We start from the raw sequence: 24,704 nt of genomic DNA on the forward strand, positions 1-24,704 counted from the left end.
ACTGGTAAATGATATGCTGTGGCATAGCATTGATCAGTGTATGCAACCCAAGGAATGCATGTTAAACATATGTGGTATCGCCGCGTGCGTAAATGTCCAAACTATAAAAATGTAATGTTACTTTAACCGCACGGTCAATAGCATATACGTGAAAAAATTCCAAAGTCCAAAATTGCGTATTTTTGGTCACTTTGTATACACTTAAAAATGTATTTAAAAACAAGTCCCAAAAACAAAAAGATACTGATAAAAACTTAAGATCACGGCGCAAAAAATTAGCCCTCATATAGCCCCATATACGGATAAATAAAAAAGTTATAGCGGTCAGAATAGGACAATTTAAAATTTTTTATTTTTCATACAAAAAGTTATAATTTTTTAAAGCAAGTAAAACAAAATCAAACCTATATAAGTAGGGTATAATTTTTATTGTATGTACCTACAGAATAAATATAAGGTGTAATTTTTACTGAAAAGTGCACTGCGTAGAATCGGAAGCCCCCAAAAGTTTCAAAATGGTGTTTTTTTTTTTCAATTTTGCCTCACAAATATTTTTTTGAAAAGTGCACTGCGTAGAATCGGAAGCCCCCAAAAGTTTCAAAATGGTGTTTTTTTTTTTCAATTTTGCCTCACAAATATTTTTTTTCTGGTTTCACTGTAGATTTGGTGGTGAAATTATTGACAGTATTACAAAGTAAAACAAGCCCTCATATGACTCTCTAGGTGGAAAATTGAAAGCATTATGATTTTTAGAAGGGAAGAAGGAAAATAATGAAAGTGCAAAAATGAAAAATGGCCCAGTCTTCAAGGAGTTTAAGAGGCCTGGGAAAAATGAAAGAAGCAATCTGATTGGTTGCTATGGGAGACATTACTACACCTTGATTAAAGTCGCCTGTGGTAAATTCAAATGAGTGGACAGGATTTGGAAAAACACAGCCCTGTCTATTTAAAGGGGTACTCCGGCACTAAGACATCTTATCCCCTATCCAAAGGATAAGGGATAAGATGCCTGATCGCGAGGGTCCTGCCGCTGGGGACCCCTGTGATCTTGCACGCAGCACCCCGTTAGGATCAGTCCTCGGAGCGTGTTCGCTCCGGGTCTGATTACTGGCGATCACGCCCCCTCCCCCGTCAGCTGTCACGGCCCCTCCCATAGGCGTGCATTGAGGGTGCGGAGCATGATGTCACACGGGGACGGAGCCTTGACGTCACAATGCTCCGTCCCCGTGATCGCCAGTAATCAGACCCGGAGCGAACACGCTCCGGGGACTGATTCTAACGGGGTGCCGCGTGCAAGATCACAGGGGTCCCCAGCAGCGGGACCCCAGCAATCAGGCATCTTATCCCCTATGCTTTGGATAGGGGATAAGATGTCTTAGCGCCGGAGTACCCCTTTAAGCTGACAATACATATCAGAGCAAACAAAACAAGCCATGAGGTTGAAATTACTGAATGTAGAGCTCAGAGACAGGGTTGTGTGAAGCCACAGATCTAAAGAAGGGTACAAAAAATGTTTTTGTCTATACTGAAAGTTCCCAAGAGCACAGTTGCCTCCATAATTCTTAAATGGAAGAAGTTTGGAACAATCGTGACTCTTCTTAGAGCTGGCTGCCCCACCATACTTAAGAAGGGACTGTCATGAAAAGCTTTTTATATTTTGTAGTACTACTGATAAGATGACTTTTTAAAATATACATTTATTTAAAAAAATGAAAATTTTACTATAAAATCTAAAATGAAAATAGCCCCCACTAGGGGTCATCTGTCTTTATGCATATTCTGTATTTTGCAGCATACTGGATACCGGCCGTAAAGCTTATTGGTATCCAGTATAGGAGATCACCATTGCACCACTACAGTCTTCAGATGTTCCTAAACTACAACTCCCATGATGGGAGTTGTATTTTTACAACAGCTGGGGGTACAATCTTTGTAAAACCCTGTGCTAGAGCTGTGTATTCTCCAGCTGTGTGCATCCAGCTCTTGCAAAACTACAGACAAAGGATGTCTGGGCATGCTGGCAGTTGTAGTTTTGCAAGAGCTAAAGGCAACGCTGCTCTAACACAGTGCTTTATAAACATTGCAGCTCCAGCTGTTGCAATGCAAAATTACAACTCCCAGCATGCTTGAACAGCCAAAGCTTTCTCTGACTCCTGAATGACAAAGAAGCTGATCAGACATTCAGGAGTCTGTGAAAGCTAAATAACACACATAGTGACAGCTATGTTGATTAGCATCCAGCTTTACTAGGAACAGATAGAAATGTGAGTTATCACTGTGAAGGAGAGAGATAGACATGCCCCCCCACAAGGCAAGAGAGCAACATATAATTGCTATTTGTTAGGGATGTATAGGTCCTAGACAAATAAAAATGATATGTACATGATCAGGATTAGGTTTTGAGTAACACATCACTTTTTTTTTTTGCACTATGACAGGTACGCTTTAATCATCAGGTGGAGACTGGTCAGGGTTGACAGAAAGCTGAATGGAGATATTCTTAATACCTGATCCAAAATGCTCTGGACCTCAGACTGGGCTAAAGGTTCCCCTTCCAAGAAGACAAAACCTGCGTAGAGGAAAAGTGGTGCAGTTACCCATAGCAACCAATCTAATTGTTTCTTTCTTTCTTTCATTTATTTATTTTTTCTTCATTTTGTCTCTGAAAAATTAAAGAAGCAATCTGATTGGTTGCTATAGGCAACTGATCCACTCTTCCATTACACAGGTTTTCATAAATCTCCCCCAATGACCCTAAGCACACAACCAAAACAACAGAGGATTGGCTTAGGGACAACTCAGTGAATATCCATGAGTGGTCAAGCCAGAGCTCTGACTTTTTCAGACAGGAACAAATAATCCACCCATAGATTTACTATAAGCTATAATTCAGTAGGATGCTCTTTGTTGCCCACAGCAACCAATCACAGCTTAGCTTTTATTTTACCAGAGCAATATGAGAAATGAAAGCTGTGCTGATTGGTTGCTATGGGCAACAAAGAGCAGGAATGCAACGGCGCTAAGACAGGAATGTACTCCGGCGCTAAGACATCTTATCCCCTATCCAAAGGATAGGGGATAAGATGCCTAATCGCAGGGGTCCCACCACTTTGTGATGTCACGGCCCCACCCCCTCAATGCAAGCCTATGGGAGGAGGCGTGACAGCTGTCACTCCCCCTCCCATAGGCTTGCATTGAGGGGGAGGAGTGTGACGTCACATGGGGGCGGGGCCGTGACGTCACAATGCTCCGGCCCCCGTGATCGCCAGCAATTAGACCCGGAGCGAACATGCTCTGGAGACTGATTATAACGGGGTGCTGCGTGCAAGATCACGGGGGTCCCCAGCGGTGGGACCCCCACGACCAGGCATCTTATCCCCTATCCTTTGGATAGGGGATAAGATGTCTTAGCGCCGGAGTACCCCTTTAAAAAACACCATTCTTGCTGTATGGCCAATTGTTAGCTGGGAGTCAATAGGGAGGTATGATACGCCATGGTGTATTTGCTTATGATGATTGCTACCCTTTTGTTTGGTGTTTATTTATGCATAGGGCTCATTTTCCACAAATGGCAGCATGTAGAAGATATGGGGGGAGATTTATCAAAACCTGTCCAGAGGAAAAGTTGCCCATAGCAACCAATCAGTTCGCTTCTTTCATTTTAAACAAGGCCTCTGCAAAATGAAAGAAGCGGGCTGATTGGTTGCTATGGGCAACTTTTCCTCTGGGAAAAAAAGGGAAAGGAGCCAGGAACCAGCGGGGGTCACCGCGCAGCACGGACGTAGGAGGTATGATTGATACGGAAACTCAATGAGAGGGAGATCACAGGGATCTGCATCTCTGGGAGGAACAAAACTGTACCCACGGGAGCCAAGTGGCCTCAACACGCAGCGTCATCAGGATGAACCGACATCAATTCCTCCATCTGACGTGAGTTGGCAACTTCCGCCAACCATTCGTCCAACGTAGGGGGGTCAACAGACCGCCACTTTCGAGGTATCACTGCTTTCGCGGCCTGAAGGAGGTGCCTCTCTAGAGACTTCTTGTATTTAGCCTGCGCCATGGAAAACATAAAGAGTAGGGCTGCAGCAGGAGTGGGGGGGGACACAAATCCCAGTGACCTCTTGAACAACCCGGAGGACCGATTGCCAGAAGGAGGTGAGTTTGGAGCAGCTCCACCAGATATGCGTCATGGTACCCTCCGCCACACCGCATCTCCAACAAACGCTGGGGACCGAGGGATACCAGCGGTGAAGCATCGCTGGGACACGGTACCAGCGAGTGAGAATTTTGTAGCAAGTCTCCTGGGCTTTGGTGGCCACCACCGCTTTATGGGTCAAAAAGAAGCATTTGGCCCAGGCTTCAGGAGAGAACGTCATTCCCAGTTCAGCCTCCCAAGCTGTGCAGTAAGCAGGCACAGCATGCGAGCACTGGGACAGCAAAAGATCATAAAGAACGGAGATGGAGTGGCGGGGGTACGACGAGGCCAGGCACAGGCGCTCAAAGGGCTGCAGGTCCCTATGTAAGTCAAAATGGGCGGGGATGGAGGAATAGAAATGGCGTAATTGCAGATAGGCAAAGGGGGCCCTGGTAGAGGAAGGGTACTCCTCCAACAAAACTTCCAAGGGTTTCAGGTGGCGCACTGCCAGGACATGTCTAAAGCGCAAGGGGGCAGACCGAGTAGCCCCAAAAAAGGGGCCAGCAGTGGAGGCTCCAGGTGGGAAGTCAGGGTGGCCAATGACGGGGAGGAGGGGGCCCATGCGGTCAACCAAGCTACTGTTCCCACGAACAGAGTGTAGGGAGGCCAGAGTGAGGCGAGTGGAGTAGGATGTACGAAAGGCAGTCAGATAAGCAGGTGACCAGGTCCAGGGGAGGGTGGATAAAGCCTTGGTGCATAGGTCCTGGGCCATGCGCACCCATTGCTTGGATTCGGTGTTGTGCGTCCAGTCAAGGACCCGTGCATGCACACAAGCTAAGAAATATAAACGGCAGTCTGGCAGGCCCGCTCCACCAGACAGTTTAGGCCCGGAAAGGAGAAGACGGTTCAAGCAGGGTCTAGCCAATGACCAGACGAACAAACCGAAGCAGCGTTGGAGAGCACGCAAATAGGAGGAGGGGAGATGAATGGGTACGGTTTGTAGCAGATATAACAGCCTGGGTAAGAGGTTCATTTTTAAAATGCTAATTCTTCCAAACCAGGAAAATTCTCGTCTATCCCAGGCGGTCAGGTCCCGCTTGAACTGCGTGAGAAGAGGGGAAAAGTTAAGGGAGAACAGAAGGGACAGGTCAGAGGGCACTTTCATACCCAGGAAAAGCAGAACGGAGAGAGTCCACTGTATGTCCTGGTAACGAAACATTAAGGGCCTCTGATTTGGAAAGATTAATTTTGAAGTTAGACCAGGCACCAAAATCTCGAATACGAGACATGAGATTAGGTAAGGAGGTAACAGAGTTCGAGAGATAGACCAGGAGATCATCGGCAAAGGCCGAACATTTATATTCCCGATTTCCGATCGAGATTCCCTGGATGTTGGGATCGGCTCTGATGCCGGCAAGAAGGTGCTCCATCGCCAGGACATACAGTAGGGGGGAGAGAGGACAACCCTGAAGAGTGCCGTTGCGTATGGGGAAGGAGTCAGATAGAGAGCCGTTAATCTTCAGGCGGGCCGCGGGGGAACTGTAAAGGGCCAGTACTTTAGAGGTGAAGACAGGGCCAAGGCCAATGTGACGTAGGGTCTGCGCCAGGGAGGACCAGGAAACACGATCAAAAGCCTTCTCGGCATCAAGGGAGAGTATCATCACAGGCAGTTTAGAAGACTGAGCATAGTGGATCAGGTCGATAGTCTTGATCGTGTTGTCCCTGGCTTCCCTTCCCGACACAAAGCCGACCTGGTCAAGATGGATTAGGGAAGGGTGAACGAAATTCAGGCGAATCGCCAGCAATTTGGCGTAAATCTTTAGGTCTACATTTAGTAAGGAAATGGGGCGGTAACTACCACAGGCCTGGGGGTCCTTTCCGGGTTTGGGGATAACTACTATATGTGCCAGCAAAGAGGTGGGGGGAATAGGGTGCGATGTGGAAATAGAGTTAAAAGCCCGGAGCAGAAGAGGGCGTCTAGAAGGGTCTTAAAGAATCTGTCCGTGAAGCCATCCAGGCCAGGACTCTTCCCGCCAGGGAGGTCACGAACTACTGCGGCTAACTCTTCCAAGGTGAAGGGGGCCTCGAGGGCTTCCAACTCCTCCAGGGGCAGGGGCGGGAAAGACGAGGACTGTGGAGGGGGAGGGTCGGGCGGGTGAGGGAGGTTGTATAGGTCCGAGAAGAAGTCAAGAAAAGAGGAAGCAATGTCAGGGGTGGTATGTACTACATTACCAGTAGGAGAGCGTATGGTCGGGATATGAGTTTGGGCTATTTTAGAGCGCAGTGCCCTGGCCAGCATGCGACCGCTTTTGTTGCCAAACTCATCTGCTGCAACCCACCTGTAGCCAGCGACCCCAAGACGCCTCCAAGAGGCGTTTAACCTCTAGCCTAGCAAGCTGCAATTCTCTGAGGACCGTTGGGGAAAGCGAGCGCTTATGGGAAAGTTCTAGGGAGGAGACTAAGTGAAGGGCTCTCTGAAGGGCGAGGGCCCTACCTCGTTTTAACCGGGAGCCGTGTTTGAAGAGGACACCGCACAAAACGCATTTGAGCGCCTCCCATTGATAAAAAGGAGCGGTGGAGCCAGCACTATGATCGTCCATGAACGAGGAAACAGTTGTGGTCAGATCAGACATGCAAAGGGGATCTAACATTAGAGACTCATTCAATTTCCAGGACCAGGTGGACCGGGTCAGGGTGGGCAAGCGTAAGGAGCAAAACACTGGAGCATGATCCGACCACAATATGTTTCCAAAGGAGGAGGAGCTCGCCCAGGGCAGTGCGCTATGCGGTACTAGGATATGGTCAATGCGACTATAGGACCCGTGCGGGGAGGAGAAAAAGCTATAGTCCCTGTCAGTAGGGTGGTGCAAACGCCAGATATCATGCAGTTGTAAGAGACCAAAAGCACGCTTCACACGCTTAATGGCGCTATAAGACAGGCTAGAGCGTCCCAGGGAATTATCTAGAGTGGGATCCAGAGTCATGTTCAGGTCCCCGCACAGGACCACAGTCCCCGAGACCATAGGCAGCAGCCGGTCAATAGCTTCTTTAATTTTTAACAAGGCCTCTGCAAAATGAAAGAAGCGATCTGATTGGCTGCTATGGACAACTGGGCAACTTTTCCTCTGGACAGGTTTTGATAAATCTCCCCCATATGTCAATGTACAAAAGCAGTCCCTTAAACATGGCATATTAAATCTACAGGTGAAAATACAGGTATATTACAAATATGAAGTCATACCACTACAACCACTGCAGTAAGGAAATGGTGCAACCTTGGAGCAGGGGCTATAGCATAGTAACCTACAAATACGCACACATTTTTCAAGTATCAAAGGCTGAAGCGCTGACATGGTTAATACTTGTGGAATTTTCTATGAGACGTCTTTAGCTGTTTACCTCTGTTTTCCAGTGCTTAATAAAAGCATCTCCAGTGATCCATGAAGAAGTAACACCACCCTGTGTACATATCTTACCCTTGAGAATTCATTTTCCACCTGCTCTTGGAAAATATCAGCGTGTTACATTCTTTTAAGGAGTCAGGAATAGTGCACTTTCCTGTCAAGATAATGCACCACATCTATTTGTCTCTTTCCCAAAACTCACTATAAGGCTGGAACTCCACTGTGGATTTTTTTGCAACGCCGCTTCCAGATGTTAGCTGCAAGTCAATAGTAAACTGCAAAATACCAGATCCACTTGGCGTTTTTCAGTTTGGCGTTTTTATAATCCTTTTGGCGTTTTTCAGCAATTTTGGGCTCAGAGGCTGGTTTTTCAAAATGCCCAACAAAACCTAGTTTGGCGATTTTTGCAAAGAAATCGTGGCGTTTCACCCCCCCCCCCCCCCCCCCATAGAAGTCTATGGGAGAGCAAAAACGCCAAGAAAAACACCATGTTGGTTTTGACTTTGGCGTTTTTGCTGGCTGTTTTTATTCTTTTTTGGACTTTAGCGATCCAAAAAAGTGAGATACCTTTTTTATTAAAATTTACCATAAAAAAAAATAATAAAAAAAAAGATACAGTAGTGATGGAAATTTTTTTATTTAACGAAATATGTATTTTTTATAACAAAATTTTAATAACTTTTTAAACAGGGATCAATTTATATGGGCGTGCAGGGCAATAAAACTGTAGCCGACAATAATTAAAATGTGTGTGTGTGTGTTTTTTCCCTTTTTTTTTAACATATTTTCTAGTTAGTACTACTACTCCCAGCATAGAACACACTGTTCCATGATGGGAGTAGTAGTACATGTACTAATTGACAGATCATTTGGGTCTGTTGCGATCCTTCTGTATAATATATAGATGCGGCCGCTCTTCTATGGTCCCCTGCACTGACGTATATATACACCTATTCATATTTCCCACAGAGAGCTGTGATTGGCCAGATGGTTCCAGCCAATCACAGCTCACCTGTGGAAAATATGAATTGTTGTATATATACGTCAGTGCAGGGGACCATAGAAGAGCGGACGGCCTCATCTATACATTATACAGGAGGATCACAGCGGGTGTCAGGAGTGACACTCGCTGCGATCTGTCTATTAATGCAGGTACTACAGCTCTCAGAATCGAGCAGAGTGTGCTCCATGTTGGAAGCAGTAGTACCTGCAGTTAAGGACAGATCACAGTGGGTATCACTCCTGACATCCGCTGTGATCATCCTTTCTATTGCAGAGATGCGGAGTGGCTTTCTCCTGCCCTCCGCATCTCTGCACTATACTCCGGCCTTTGTGAGATGGAAATTTGCACCCCGTGCAGACTTGCCTCCGCTGCTCCTCTCAGATCTCCAAAGCTAGAGCTAGGGGGAGCGAAGGCAGAGCAGAGGGAGAGAGGATGTACATGCCGCCCTCATCTCCCCTCTCCCTTGGGAGGATGCAGGTCTGCACGGGAGAAAGAACACAGAGCTCTGCCTGTGTTCACTGAACAGCAGGATGACAAAGTGCAGGGGCTGGGGATTTATAGACTGCACAGACTGGGGATGCATAGACTGCAGGGGATTTATAGACTGCACGGACTGGGGCTGTATGGACTGCAGTGGAATAAATCTCGGACTGGGGATGATTTCTATGTGTGAAGGGGGGGGGGGGGACTCCTGAATGACACATGCTGGGAGTTGTAGTCCCTGTTATGTGTGTGTATGCTAGTGTTTCCCAACAAGGGCTGAGTTATATTAGTGTGTATCGCGCAGGTTTCCACCTCACATCGGCCAGTGATATGAATAGAACATCACTCTAAAATCACACTAAGAGCTGTGATTGGCTGCAACAATCCCCACTCTGGGCGGAAAATATGAATGAGTGATGTACTATTCAAATCACTGGCCGGCGTGGAGTACAGAGCAGAGATGTGAGCGCTGAATAGAGCCGCTCCACATCTCTGCTATATTATGGACGATCCCATCGGGTGTCAGGATTGACACCTGGGGCGATATGTCTATTAGTACAGGTACTACTACTGCCATCATGGAACAGTTTGATCCATGTTGGGAGTAGTAGTACTACCCAAAAAAAAATGTAAAAAAAAAAAAAAAAAAACTTCGTTATAAAAAAATAAAAATTTTGTTAAATACATTTTGTTCCATCCCTACTGCATCTTTTTTTTTGGTACCCAACAAATTTGGAAAAAAAACAAAGGGGCCAAATAAGGCAAATTCCACACAAAGGTAAAAACGCCAGAAAAAAACGCCAAGATGCAGGGAAAAACAGTGGCAGTTTTTCTGGCGGTTTTTCTGGCATTTTTAAGCCCAAAAAAATGCAGTGTTAAAACCTCAGTGGAATTCTAGCCTAACAGCAAGACAAGCAATACAGTGAAAGAGCCAGGAGAAGAACAGAGATCCATATTTATCATTGAAAGTACTCTACATTCACAACCATGTGCGCCATGTTTGCCAGTTTGTAAACGTGGAGTGAAAAGTGTGTGTGGTGACACCTAGGCCAGGATATAGACACATTCATGAAATTACACTTTTTGAAAAAGTTGCAATAAAAAAAAATTTGCATTCTACTCTACACAGATCCTGGAATATAAAAAGCGATTTCTGTAATTGTGACGTATGCTGTAATAGATTTATAAAAGAGGGCTCATAATGTTATAATGTATGTCAATTAAATAGACTGATAGTGTATGAACTGTATACCATCATAGCAATGCTGACATTTCTATTAAAGGGGTACTCCACCCCTAGACATCTTATCCTCTATCCAAAAGATAGGGGATAAGATGTCTGATTGCAGGGGTCCTGTGATCTTTTTGCAGCACCCGGCGTTCATCTAGAATGCTGGGTGCAGGCGGCGGGGGTCGTAATGTCAATGCAAGCCTATGGGAGGGGGTGTGGCGGCTATCACACTCACTCCCATAGACTTGCATTGAGGGGGTGTGGAGTGACATCACGAGGGGCGTGGCCATAACCCCCGTCACCTGCTCCAAGTGCTCGGAACAAAATGTTTACCCCTTTAAAGGTGTTGTAAGATTTTATGCTACTTACCAGGAGAGGATGATGTCAGTTAAGGTTTCTGCAGTGGTGAAAAAGGCAAACACGATCCAGTACATCATCCATTTTACCTGCAAGAAGCCACATATTATGTAATGCCCTGCAGGCTATGGGACACATTAAAGGAGTGTATGATATCACAAGACTGTGTTTTCTGGAAACAAATTAACTCAATGGGGGTGAATTTACTAAGACTGCTCTTTTACACTAGGGTGGTGTAGAATTCAGCAACAAATCTGGGAAGACACGCCACTTTTACATCTACTTTGCATTAACTAGAGATGAGAAGGCTTTGGGGGAAAAACGGAAAGAAAAAAAAAATTCACTTTTTTTTTTTTTTTTTTTTAAAGCTGGTTTTGTTTTTCTTCTGCAGATATTGATAAAATAAAATAGTTAAACAATCTACTTATATTATGGTATCTGAACTATTCATGAGAATTTCTGCTAGTTGTCCAGTATCAAGTAAAGACAAGCAAATCCCGGAATACAATTCAAATACTTAGAATGCAATTTTTAAACAAGTTAAACATATTTGTAAAGTACTTACTTTTAAAAATGTAAAGGGGTACTCCACCATCAGACATCTTATCCATTATCCAAAGGACAGGGGATAAGATGTCTGATTGCGGTGTGTCCGGCCGCTGGACCATCCCCCCCCCCCCACCATCTCTGGCCTGGTACCCCGTGCTCTGAACGTCTATGTTGAGAAAGTCGATTTCAGACGGCCATGGTCGTGACGTCATCCCCCTCCATTCATGTCTATTGGAGGGGGCGTGAGGGTTGTGGTAGAGCAACATAAATATTCAGAACACTGGGGTGCCAGGTTGGAAATTGTGGGGGGTCCAGTCGCTGGGACCAGGCATCTTATCCCCTATTCTTTGGATAGGGGATAAGATGTCTAGGGACAGAGTACCCTTTAAGCCTTCCAGTACTTAATCTCTGCTGCCACCTCTGTCCATGTCAGGAACAGATAATGTTTGCCTATTCTTCTGAGTAAGGCTGGGTTCACACTACGTTTTTCAACTACAGTTCCCGCATACGTTTTCTATCAAAAACCGTATGGGGAAAAAACGGATGGAACAGTATGGGAAAAAGTAAACCGTATGGGTTTTTAAACAGTATACTGTTTTTAAAAGTGCATACTGTTCCGTCCGTTTTTGTAGAAAAAAAACCCATACGTTTTTGAAAATTTTGTCCATTTTTTATGGGAGGGGTCTTGGGTGGGGACTTTAGGATTCAAATGCGCATGTGCAAAGTAAAAACGTATAAGTTTTTCCCGTATGGAACCGTATACATGTGCGTTTCCCATTGACGTCCATGTTAAAAAAAAACTTATGCGGTTGCAGTACGGTTTTTAAACCGGAGACAAAATCGTGGTCAACCACAGTTTTGACTCCGGTTTAAAAACCGTACTGCAACCGCATCCGTTTTTTTAACATGGACGTCAATGGGAAACGCACATGTATACGGTTCCATACGGGAAAAACGTATACGTTTTTACTTTGCACATGCGCATTTGAATCCTAAAGTCCCCACCCAAGACCCCTCCAGTTAAAAATGGACAAAATTTTCAAAAACGTATGGGTTTTTTTTCTATAAAAACTGTCGGAACTGTATGCACTTTTAAAAACAGTATACTGTTTAAAAACGCATATGGTTTACTTTTTTCCATACTGTTCCATCCGTTTTTTTTGCCATACGGTTTTCTTTAGAAAAACAGATTGAAAACAGTATGGCAAAAACGTGATGTGAACCCAGCCTAAGGCTGACCAGTAAATAGGTTTTTATTTTCCTCCTCTCAATAAAATGATGAGACCAACATCCAACATTTGGAAAACATTTTCACACTGCAATTTCTGCTGAGAACAAAGCTGCAGTTTGCAAATAGTGCGACAAGTAATATTATTTTCCAAATGCTACAAAAACACACCTTAAGCCTCATGGGCATGGAGTTTACCAGAGCTTTTTTGTACTTTAAATTTAATGCAAGGTGTGGCATATGGTCTAAGCACTGACAGGCTGAAACCCGTTACTTATACATTACTTATAAGTATACATTACTAATAAGTAACTTATACATTACTGGCGGTATGTTGAGTTATTTTGAGGGGACAGAACATTAAACACTGTTATAAAGGCGGAGCACTTACTACTTTACATTGTAGCAGAGTGTAATTTCTTCAGTATTCACTTCATAAAAGCCCAAAAGGGGGCTAATTCGCTTATCACTTAGGGATCCCCCTCCCCCAATAAAATTATTTTATATTATTCCATTAAAATATATATCCCTAGTGCTCCAAACAAAAATGGTGTGTTAAAAACACAGTATGTGGGACACCAGGCTGGAGTAGACTAGATCTCTAGTTCATGGGCCTCAGGTAGGGATGTTCCGATACCGATACTAGTATCGGTATCGGGGCCAATACCAGGTATCTGCATGGTATCAGGGACTCGTCTAATGTCCCCGATACCAAATCCGATACCTGGCATAGTGCTTCGCTGCCCCATCCTCTGGTTCGCATCACTGCTGCTGCCCCGTTCTGCCATCCGCATTATGGCGTCTTGTGGAGGAGCATGTGACATACACGTCACTCCACTGCGCCCAGCGTAACGCTACGGAGGAAGCAGAGTGACGTGTATGTCACATGCTCCTCCTTAAGAAGCCATAATGCGGACGGTAGAACGGGGCAGCGGCAGTGATGAGAATGGGGCTGCGGAGCGGCGACACCTGACAGTGAGCAACTACAAAGGGGGCTGCTACAGGTGGGGTCCTGCTGGCTACAAAGGTGGGCTGCTGTCTACAGGGGGGGGGGGGTCCTGCTAGCTGCAAAGGGGGCTGCTGTCTACAGGGGGGGTCCTACTAGCTACAAAGGGGGGCTTCTGTCTACAGGGGGGGTCCTGCTGGCAACAAAGTAGGGCTGCTGTCTACAGGGGGGGGTCCTGCTGGCTACAAAGGGAGCTTCTGTCTACAGGTGGGGGTCCTGCTGGCTACAAGGGGGGGCTGCTGGCTACAAGGGGGTCCAGCTGTCTAATGTCTGCAACGATCTATACTACCTACAAGGGGGGCCTGCTGGCTACAAGGGGGGGTACTGCTGTCTAATGTCTGCAGCTATCTATACAACCTACAAAGGGATACTACCTACTATTTAAGGCAATCTTACAGCAGAGTCACCTGCACTAACTTGAATTTATAGGTAGACAGTGCAAGTGACCCAGTTTCTACCTCTGCTCACCATGTGAACATCAGCGCAATAGCTCCAGAGACATTGGTCTCGCCACCTATGCAAATTCCCTGTTCTGCCTGATGGAGAAGAGAGAAATCTTGGCTCATACTACAGCAGCCGCCTCCATTGCGCACAACAAGGAACCCACATATCATACGGTAAGCAGCGCCAGAAACCGGGTCACCCTGGTGTCAGATTCCCTTTAAAATAAATGTACTCGTACTTGGTATCGGCGGGTACTAGAATTAAAGTATCGGTACTCGTACTCGGTCTTTAAAAAATGGTATCGGGACATCCCTAGCCTCAGGTATAGAACTAGTCATTGGTGTACTGCACAGATATGTGGACATACTATCGCCCGATGCCCGGGACTTGTAGTTCCGGGCGCCGGGCAGATGAATTTTTCCATACACTTAGCCCTGTATCGGGCAAGCAGGGCCGGACCGACTTTATTTTTATAATTCCGGTGTGAGGTGCAGACTGACGGGAGAAGCGGGCGCAGACTTGCATGGGACGCAAGTCTGTTCCTCACAGCGGCGCTCAGGGTGTATGGAGCGGGCTCCTGACTCGAGCCTGCTCCATACCTGATGGCCCCCGGCTGATTTCAGATGCTGGGTGCCGCCGCTAATAGCCCGGCATGTGGCACTCGCCGCGGCCGGCTATTAACCTTCTAGATCGCCGCTGTCAAGGTTGAAAGTGGAGTCTAAAGGTTTCTTATAGCCATCCCTGGTGGTCTAGCGGGGTGAATTTTTTATTTTTTTATTTTTTTTTAAAGAAGAAAAATAATATTTGGTATTGGTATAATCAGGCCGACCTAAAGTATTAAAATAATGTGTACGTTTGACCACAAGGTGAATGGCGAAAAGAAAGAAAACCCCCAAATTTACATACTATCTTGATTAAAATTATTTTGTCTACCAGGACAAGTGGATTTTCATGAGGGACAAGTAGATTTGTGCTCTGTTTTAGTCTCTTGGACAAGTATTTTTTTATTTTATTTTTATTTCCACACCCCTGACTGCAGCACTGTGTATTTCACACTACTCCTCCATTCTATAGGTCATATAAACCACCAGTCTCCCTATAAAAATCACCCACTGCCCACATACTGCACTTTAAAATTGCATACAAAGTACCTTGGTGAGTGCGCTTCCATATTTTTTACTATTTTCCAAGTATGAATTACTTTTGTTTTCTTCCTTGTGGAAGGAAGCACCACCCTAAAAATATGTATACCTATGAGCGTCTCCCTTTAATTTGACAGGGATTTTAAATTGTGCAGCATCGACTGCTCCTTTTTTTTGCCTTCTGACTATAGTCATATCTACTACAATGCATGACACAAAACACATCTATAGAAATGCAAACAGGACAAATTCAGAGTCTTAAATAGTGTTGCTCACGAATATTCGCAATTCGAATATTATTCGCGAATATCGCATATTCGCGAATTCGCGAATTTCGCGAATATAGCGCTATATATTCGTAATTACAAATATTCGTTTTTTTTTTTTTTTTTTTTTCACAGTACACATCACAGTGATCATCCCTCTCTGCTTCCAGCTTGTGTGGTGTAAAGAAGGCTGTAATACTACTGTGTGAGACTGGCGTGCGAAAATTCGCACATGCGAAAATTAGCTCATGCTAATTTTCGCATATGCGAATTTTCGCGTATACTAATTTTGTATATGCTAATATTCACATATGTTAATTTTCGCATACGCGAATTTTCGCATATGCGAAAATAAAACGAGATTATAACGAATATGCGAATATTCGCGAATATATGACGAATATTCGTCCATATATTCGCGAATATTCGCGAATTCGAATATGGCCTATGCCGCTCAACACTAGTCTTAAATAAATGGATAATCTAAATTAGCTACATCCTACAACAGCAATGTAGACATTTATTTATATTGTATCACATACAAGTAACGAAACAAATCAAAACTTACATATTCCTTAACATTTTTTGTCTTGACAGCTTTGTATGAGGAGTATGCTGGATATAAAGTGCCAAACAGCAATCTACAAAATAAAAAGTATACAAATATGATCAGTTACAATGGATCAGAATAGTCTGTGACTATTTTAAAGGGGTACTCCGGGGAACTAAACCCATATCCCATCCTTTCCCTCTCACCAAATAAAATATAAATTCTCAAATCTACCTTGTCTTGGTGTAAACTCCTCACTGAAACTAGCCCCCACCCTTCAGGACAACACCACCTGATTTCTGTCTGATTTCTGTTTAGTCTAGAGCTCTGGTTGTACAGCCACACCTCCCCCTCTCCCTCCCCACCCTGTGTGAGGAGCTTGTGAGCTGTGAGAGAAAAGCAGTGAAGATTCTTAGTCACAACTGAGCACATAGCTGCTGTTTTTCTGCTGAAAATCTAATCACTGACTGCTACTATTCAGAGCACAGTATGATTTATTGCTGGAGGAAGGATAGTCTGAAAGGAAAAACAAATACAGTGTGTGTGAGCTGCAGTGTAAGTCTGCACACAGATAGTGAAAGCAGTTGGATGGCAGCCATGACACAGAGCTGCACTGACTTCTGGGAGTTGTAGTCTGTGCTGCAAACAAGGGAAACGTATTTAGGAGACATCAGGGGCCAAAGTAGCTGCCAAAACCACATGGATAACTACGGGGGACACAGAACATGTATTGTGGTGGCTTTTTTATTTTTTATTTTTATTTTTCTTAACTTCCCAGGTGTACCCCTTTAAATTTTACTCACCTTCCTCTGCTCCCTTGTAGTCTTTGGTATCAGGGGGGCTCTGTCTGCAGCCTGTCTTCGCTGTCAGTTTCACTGGAGTCGTAGACATGAAGTCACAGCACCACTTAGCCAATCACTGGCCGCATCACTGTCCCAACTAGGCCAGTGATCGGCAAGGGGCACTGTCAGTTCTCCTGGCTGTAGATGCTACGATCTGCAGCTCAAGGGGGTGTAGCGTCACCGGATGCAGACAGGGTGCCCTGATACCGCAAGCTACAAGACAGCAAGGAAGGTGAGTTAAAGTTTTAGTTATTTTATTTTGTTAGGCAAACCCTTTAACATATACATACATATAGCAACAACATTTTTGGGTATACCAAAAGTAAACATACATTTTTTTAAAGGGGTACTCCGGTGCTTACACATCTTATCCCCTATCCAAAGGCTGGGGACGCCCGGGATCATGCACAGGGCACCCCGTTTGTAATCAGTCCCCGGAGCGTGTTCGCTCCGGGTCTGATTACGGTCGACCGCACGGCTGGCGGCGTGTGACGTCACGCCTCCGCCCCCGTGTGAAGTCACGCTCCGCCCCTCAATGCAAGCTTACGGGAGGTGGCGTGATAGCTATCACGCCCCCTTCCGTAGGCTTGCATTGAGGGGCAGAGCGTTACTTCACACGGGAGCGGAGGCGTGACGTCACAAGCCGCCGGCCCTGCAGTCACCGGTAATCAGTCCGGAGCGAACACGCTCCGGGGACTGATTACAAACGGGGTGCCGTGTGCATGATACCGGGCGTCCCCAGCTGTGCCCCTCAATGCAAGCCTATGGAAGGGGACGTGATAGCTATCACGCCCCCTCCTGTAAGCTGGCATTGAGGGGCGGAGCGTGACTTCACACAGGGGCGGAGGCGTGACGTCACACGCCGCCGGCCATGCGATCGACCGTAATCAGACCCGGAGCGAACACGCTCTGGGGACTGATTACAAACGGGCTGCCCCGTGCATGATCCCGGGTGTCCCAAGCTGCGGGACTCCCGCGATCAGGCATCTTATCCCCTATCCTTTGGATAGGGGATAAGATGTGTAAGCACCGGAGTACCCCTTTAAAGAAATTTTATAACTAAAAACTAAATTTTACATTTCTAAACAGATATCGAAAATCAATTTTTCAGCAACCAATGAAACAAATACTGTATATACACTGCTCAAAAAAATAAAGGGAACACTTAAACAACACAATGTAACTCCAAGTCAATCATACTTCTGTGAAATCACACTGTCGACTCAGGAAGCAACACTGATTGACATCAATTTCACATGCTGTTGTGCAAATGGAACAGACAACAAGTGGAAATTATAGGCAATTAGCAAGACCCCCCCAATAAAGGAGTGATTTTGCAGGTGGTGACCACAGACCACTTCTCAGTTCCTATGCTTCCTGGCAGATGTCTTGGTCACTTTTGAATGGTGGCTTTGCTTTCACTCTAGTGGTAGTATGAGGCGGAGTCTACAACCCACACACGTGGCAGGTAGTGCAGCTCATCCAGGATGGCACATCAATGCGAGCTGTGGCAAGAAGGTTTGCTGTGTCTGTCAGTGTAGTGTCCAGAGCATGGAGGCACTACCAGGGGAAAGGCCAGTACATCAGGAGACGTGGAGGAGGCCGTAGGAAGGCAACAACCCAGCAGCAGGACCGCTACCTCCACCTCTGTGCAAGGAGGAGCAGGAGGAACAATGCCAGAGCCCTGCAAAATGACCTCCAGCAGGCCACAAATGTGCATGTGTCCACTCAAACGGTCAGAAACAGACTCTATGGGGGTGGTATGAGGGCCCGACGTCCACAGGTGAGGTTGTGCTTTCAGCCCAACACTGTGCAGGACGTTTGGCACCAAGATTGGCAAATTCGCCACTGGCACCCTGTGCTCTTCACAAATGAAAGCAGGTTCACACTGAGTACATGTGACAGACGTAAAAGAGTCTGGAGACGCTGTGGTGAACGTTCTGCTGCTTGAAACGTCCTCCAGAATGACGGATTTGTTGGTGGGTCAGTGATGGTGTGGGGTGGCATTTCTTTGTGGGGCCGCACAGCCCTCCATGTACTTGCCAGAGGTAGCCTGACTGCCATTAGGTACTGAGATGAGATCCTCAGACCCCTGGTGATACATGCTTGAATAAAAGCTTTACCTTCAGCAAGAAGTTGGTGTGCCGGGATCTTCTTTACATCTATTGGATTCACCCTGTCCCTGGCACCCGCCCTTATTCCACATTGCCGCCCTAACTATTCTTTTGACTCCATATCCAGACCTTCGTGGTTGTTAAATTTGATTTCCATTGATAATTTTTGTGTGATTTTGTTGTCAGCACATTCAACTATGTAAAGATTAAAGTATTTCATTCGATTAGTCAATTCATTCTGATCTAGGATGTGTTATCTTAGTGTTCCCTTTATTTTTTTGAGCAGTGTATTAAACATTTGGTTGGTGTACAGACATATTTATTATGAACAGATTAGGATATATATACAGTGATCTCTCAAGTTATAATGGCCTTGGGTGGCAATATTTTCAACATACAATGAATGGCCTTTCCCGGGTCATTGCATTTTAAAACAACATTCAATGTACGACAATAACACAGCTGAACTGCATGGGGAAGATCCAGCCAGTCGGTATGGACATTTCATTGGTAAAACTTTTATTTTACTGAAAAGTATGCAATGACTGTCTAGTGGTGCCTCTGTGCAGTATAGTATGGTTCGGTTCGGTTCTGTCTAGTGTGGGGTTTGAATTAACTTTAGGGGTCTGATCTAGAGGCTGAATTAGTTAAGGGGTCTGGTCAGGGCTCTGAATTAGTTCAGGCATTTGGATATGTTACAGGTCTAGAGTCTGAATAAGTTTACATGTCTGGGGTCTTAGTGAATTTTGGGATCTGGTCTGGTTTTCTCACAAATTATAAATAGTTCTACAAAGTTTGTGAAACCTCTACAAGACAAGAAAACGCCTTTCCTGTTGGTTGGACCTCGGGTAAGTAAAACTCAGTACCCCAAAGTATATAAATGTTATTGTAATGGTCTTGATTAAAAAATAGGATGATTCTTAATGATATATTTTATGAACATTACATATGCTTTACATAATTCTACATTGTGTACAGTACAGAATGTCAAAGGTATTTACTAACCCAGGGGTCACATAAAAACCTGTAATATAACCTAGCAGATCATATTTAGTAAAGACCTGTAAATAAAAAAAGAATGCCCATCATAGACAAGAAGTATCGGCTTAATCTTTCTTCTGTTACAGGAATAATAAATAGATTAGTCTCTGGGATAGAGCAAACATTTCTGCTGACCAGACAAACGCATTGCTACAGAGAACTTACTATTTACACATCAGATTAACTCCTTTCTATGTAATACACGTGCACTGAAAGTGAAACATCTACCCTAGAATGTGCGTGCAACTAAATCATCAAAATAAATATGCTTTAGATGTGGGAACAATAACAAAACACTTCACATACAATTCTACAGTTGTAAAGTGGGGCCTCAGATATGAATCAGATTTGTTGTTTCAGCAAATCCCATAGACACTTGGTTGGATATAGATCTGGTATAAGCCAACACCTTAAAGGGGTTATCCAGGAAAATACTTTTTTTTATATATCAACTGGCTCCAGAAAATTAAACAGATTTGTAAATTACTTCTATTAAAAAAATCTTAATCCTTTCTGCTGAATTTGAGTTGTTCTTTTCTATCTAAGTGCTCTCTGATGACACGTGTCTCAGGAACTGTCCAGAGTAGAAGCAAATCCCCATAGCAAACCTCTCATACTCTGTGCAGTTCCCGAGACAAGCAGAGATGTCAGCAGAGAGCACTGTTGTAAGACAGAAAAGAACAACTCAACTTGAGCAGCTGATAATTATTGGAAGGATTACGATTCTTTAAAAGAAGTAATTTACAAATCTGTTTAACTTTCTGGAGCCAGTTAATTTAAAAACACTTCCTGGAATACCCCTTTAAATTCTTTGTCCTGTTTCTTAAAAGGGTACTCTGCCCCTAGACATCTTATCCCCTATCCAAAAGATAGGGGATAAGATGTCTGATTGCGGAGTTCCCGCCACTGAGGACCCCCCGCCATCTCCCTGCTGCACCCGGCATTTATTTAGAGCGTTGGGTGCAGCGCCGGAGGCTCGTGACTTCACGGTCATGCCCCGCTCATGACGTCACGGCCAAGCCCCCTCAATGCAAGTCTATGGGAGGGGGAGTGATGCCATCATGCCCCCTCCCGTAGAATTGCATTGAGAGGGCTTGGCCGTGACACCACGAGCGGGGCGGGACAATGACGTCACGAGCCTCTGCCCCGCACCGCCAATCATCCGGCATGGAGTGAAATTCGTTCCATGCACCAGATGTCTGGGGTGCCGCAGCCGAGATTGCGGGGGTCCCCAGCGGCGGGACCCTCACGATCAGACATGTTCTAGGGGCGGAGTACCCCTTTAAACCATTTCTGTACAATTTTTGCAGTATGACAGGGTACATTATCCTACTGAAAGAGACCACCGCCTTTAAAGAATACCATTGCCATAAAGGAGTGTACTGGGTCTACGCTAATGTTTAGGCAGGAGATACATGTTGAGGTAACACATGGATGGCAGGTCCAAAGGCTACCAGCAGAACACAAGGTCCAAAGGCTACCAGCAGAACACAAGGTCCAAAGGCTACCAGCAGAACACAAGGTCCAAAGGCTACCAGCAGAACACAAGGTCCAAAGGCTACCAGCAGAACACAAGGTCCAAAGGCTACCAGCAGAACACTGTCCATAGATACCATCGTGGACCGGTGTAGGCACATTTAGTAGTGGATAGGAATCAGCATGAGCACTTTAACCAGCCTGAAGCTGCATAGCCCCATACCCAGCAGTGATACACCATGTATTCCTGCACTTGCAAGGCTTGTTAAGATAACAATTTTTGCAAATACATTTACTAAGCCCTCCTTCACATTGCCATTGGACTCCGCTGTTTGGAGTTCCTTCGGCAATTCCGTCAGAAAGATGGGAGTTTAGCAGAGAAAAAAAATAGTGCATGCAACTCCGCTAAACTACCGAACTACCAATTGTGCCCAATGTTTTTCTAGGCACAAAATGAAATACATGTGTTCACAACGGAAAATAGTCACATAGACAAAAAAGTATTATAGCTACACAAATATATTGTTATGAAAAGTACACATATCAGTATGACTTAGGGCAGGGTCACACAGGGCGCATCGGCAGCGTATTTCACGCTGCGGATGCGCCGGCGGCAGTCAAAGAGGGACTGCAGAGCGAGCTCCCGGCTGCCGCCGGGAGCTCGCTTTGCAGTCCCTCTGTGACTGCTGTCAGCGCATCCGCAGCGTGAAATGCACTGCGGATCCTCCCTCTGTGACCCTGCCCTTAAAAAGGTATTGCTACTTAGGAATGATGCTACTTACGAATGACGGCCTTCGTCATCATCCAGACCCCCCTTTAGTTTTGTACTCACCTCCCCTCGGTGGGAAGGAAGGGTGAGCTGGTCCGGGCCATCTATGCTTCAGGGACCGTCCAGTGGGGAGGGTTAGTCGTTCCGGGCTGTCCATTTGCACCGGGAGGCCCTCTTCTCCGCTCCGGGCCGGCCCCGGACTAGTGACGTTGCCTTGACGACGACGCACAGGGACGTCCGTGCGCAACAGACGTCCGTGATGTCCCTGTGCATGAACGTCCCTGTGCATCACAAGTCCGGGGCCGGCTCGGAGCGGAGAAGAGGGCCTCCCGGTGAAGATGGACAGCCCGGAACGACCAACCCTCCCCACCGGACGGTCCCTGCAGAATAGATGGCCCGGAGCAGCTCACCCTTCCTTCCCACTGAGGGGAGGTGAGTAGAAAATTAAAGGGGGGTCTGGATGATGACAAAGGCCGCAGTGGTCTTCAACCTGCGGACCTCCAGATGTTTCAAAACTACAACTCCCAGCATGCCCAGACAGCCGATGGCTGTCCGGGCATGCTGGGAGTTGTAGTTTTGCAACATCTGGAGGTCCGCAGGTTGAAAACCACTGATAAAGGGATTGACAGGCAGTGATGATGAAGGGGGGGGGTTATGATGACAGGGTAATGATGACGGGGGTGTTAATGACGGGGGTCTGGATGATGACAGGGGGGATGATGTATTTCCCACCCTAGGCTTATATTCGAGTCAATAACGTTTAGGGGCCTCGGCTTATATTCTGGTCGGCTTATACTCGAGTATATACGGTACTTTTTAGGGACAAAATGCATCTAATGAGTCTATTGATAAAAATATATTTTTAAGCAATAAACATTTTGATAATGTATTAAATCTAAGCAACAGTGATCTCACTTGTTACTTGTGTTATGTTGGTGACAGCTGTGATATAATGCTACAATGTAAAGAAATAACACATGAGCAGTGTCTACTGGAGAAATGTGCAAAGGGATTTATTGACCTTTAGTAACTTTCTGGCACTTTACCAATTTATCATACAACACTGAGATTAATCTTGTACAGCCGCCACAGAAACCAATGAGAAATGGGCAGAAAATATACAAGTATATTTACATGACTGACGTTTCAATAAATGCTACAGACAACATTCCTGTTTTATCTTTCTACATGAGGTTTACCCAACCAGGGTGCCTCCAGCTGTTGTAAATCTAAAACTCCTAGCATACCAGGACAGCCGAGCATGCTTGGAGTTGTTGTTTAGCAACAGCTGGAGGCACCCTGGTTGGAAAAACACTGTTCAAAGACCACACAACAGGGCCTGCAATGTCCTGGGAGATATGCGCTATCTGTCGCCTGTGTTGCTGCATTCTCAGTCATCATATTAACAAGTCAATGATAAAATATTTACAGTGAATATTGGGGGTCTAGGCAATACATGTATAGCTGGGGGGTCACAAAGTAATAGGAGGTCAGAAGAAGTCCAGAGACAGGGTGACATGCTGGCTGCAATGATGTGGATCTCAGTAGACATCCATATAGAAGTAAATAAATACCATGAATAAACACATAAATAAATAATTAAATAAAACATAACACGAATCAACACATACATTAATAAACATATCCATGATGAATAGATAGGTGGCCCTGCTGGTGCCCCAGCATCAGGCCAGGATGGCAGGCACATGTATGCAGGCAGCAAAACAAATCCATGATGAATAGATAGGTGGCCCTGCTGGTGCCCCTGCATCAGGCCAGGATGGCAGGCACATGTATGCAGGCAGCACAGTCCATGGCTATAAGTGATCTGTCAGTGATGCCCCTCACAGGTAAATACTCACACCACCAGTCTGGAGATGATCCAGGACACCATCCTGCCAGTCCTAGCGGGGCAGCCCCGGGCACAGACCACAGCTCAGGATGCCCCGGACCTACGTCTCCCTTTCGGGGATGCTGGGATTACAATCCCGGAGCCGGTTAAATCCGTAAAGGCAAAGTCTCTGCAGCAATCCGGGAGGTGTGGCCGAGTGTTAAAGGCGGCGGAGCGATGAGGTACTTATTGTCGGAGGGCAAAAAAGACGCGGGATGCTGCTGACCGGCAGCTGAGAGCAGGACCAGTCTGTGATAGGACGACAGGACGGGCACGGAGGGCTGCACTTACACCGGAATGGACTTATGGCTCTTCTCTGTATAACTACGACTCATAACCATTTCTTCCAGAACCATCGCAGATCGATTAAAGGGATCTACTTATATGGTACAAACTCACATATAGAGCAGCTATTTACAACACAATAATACAACTGAAGTGCCATAGGTTGGGGAACAGTACTATAGAGCTGTCCTCAAGAAACAGGACCTCAAGATGTGGCGAAACAATAACTTGGCTGTCCGGGCATGCTGGGAGTTGTAGTTTTTTTTTAAACAGCTGGAGGCTCACAGTTTGGAGACCACTGGCCTAGGTTATTTAGCTATGGTGATTATTAACCCTTTACGCAGCAGTCTCACAGGTAAAACTGCCACCATAGCTTTTGAATTAGAAGTGGATCCTGCAGAAAGGAGAAGTATAAGTCCTTCCTTTATATGTCCTATTCCTTTTTAATGCAAATTATGGTTTTGGCTCAGAAACTTCCATGTGTG

At 45.6% G+C, this 24,704-nt stretch overlaps 1 protein-coding gene across 2 annotated transcripts in view; it reads right to left on the bottom strand.

Moving 5' to 3' along the window:
• The window catches only part of REEP2 (receptor accessory protein 2), a 40,695-nt gene extending 16,606 nt beyond the window's left edge, over window positions 1–24,089 (bottom strand). The window contains exons 1-3 of one of the 2 annotated variants that reach the window (XM_056574640.1): window positions 23,906–24,089; window positions 15,820–15,892; window positions 10,629–10,705 (exon numbers count right to left, since the gene is read on the bottom strand). In XM_056574640.1, coding sequence (XP_056430615.1) covers window positions 10,629–10,705; window positions 15,820–15,892; window positions 23,906–23,937 — 182 coding nt within the window. In that variant the 5' untranslated portion in view covers window positions 23,938–24,089. The remainder of the gene's footprint in view (window positions 1–10,628; window positions 10,706–15,819; window positions 15,893–23,905) is intronic. The other variant, XM_056574641.1, reaches the window with a different exon arrangement.
• Window positions 24,090–24,704: the final 615 nt, after the last annotated feature.

The sequence above is a fragment of the Hyla sarda genome, chromosome 4 (genome assembly GCF_029499605.1).
Source record: "Hyla sarda isolate aHylSar1 chromosome 4, aHylSar1.hap1, whole genome shotgun sequence".
NCBI classification, from domain to species: Eukaryota; Metazoa; Chordata; class Amphibia; order Anura; family Hylidae; genus Hyla; species Hyla sarda.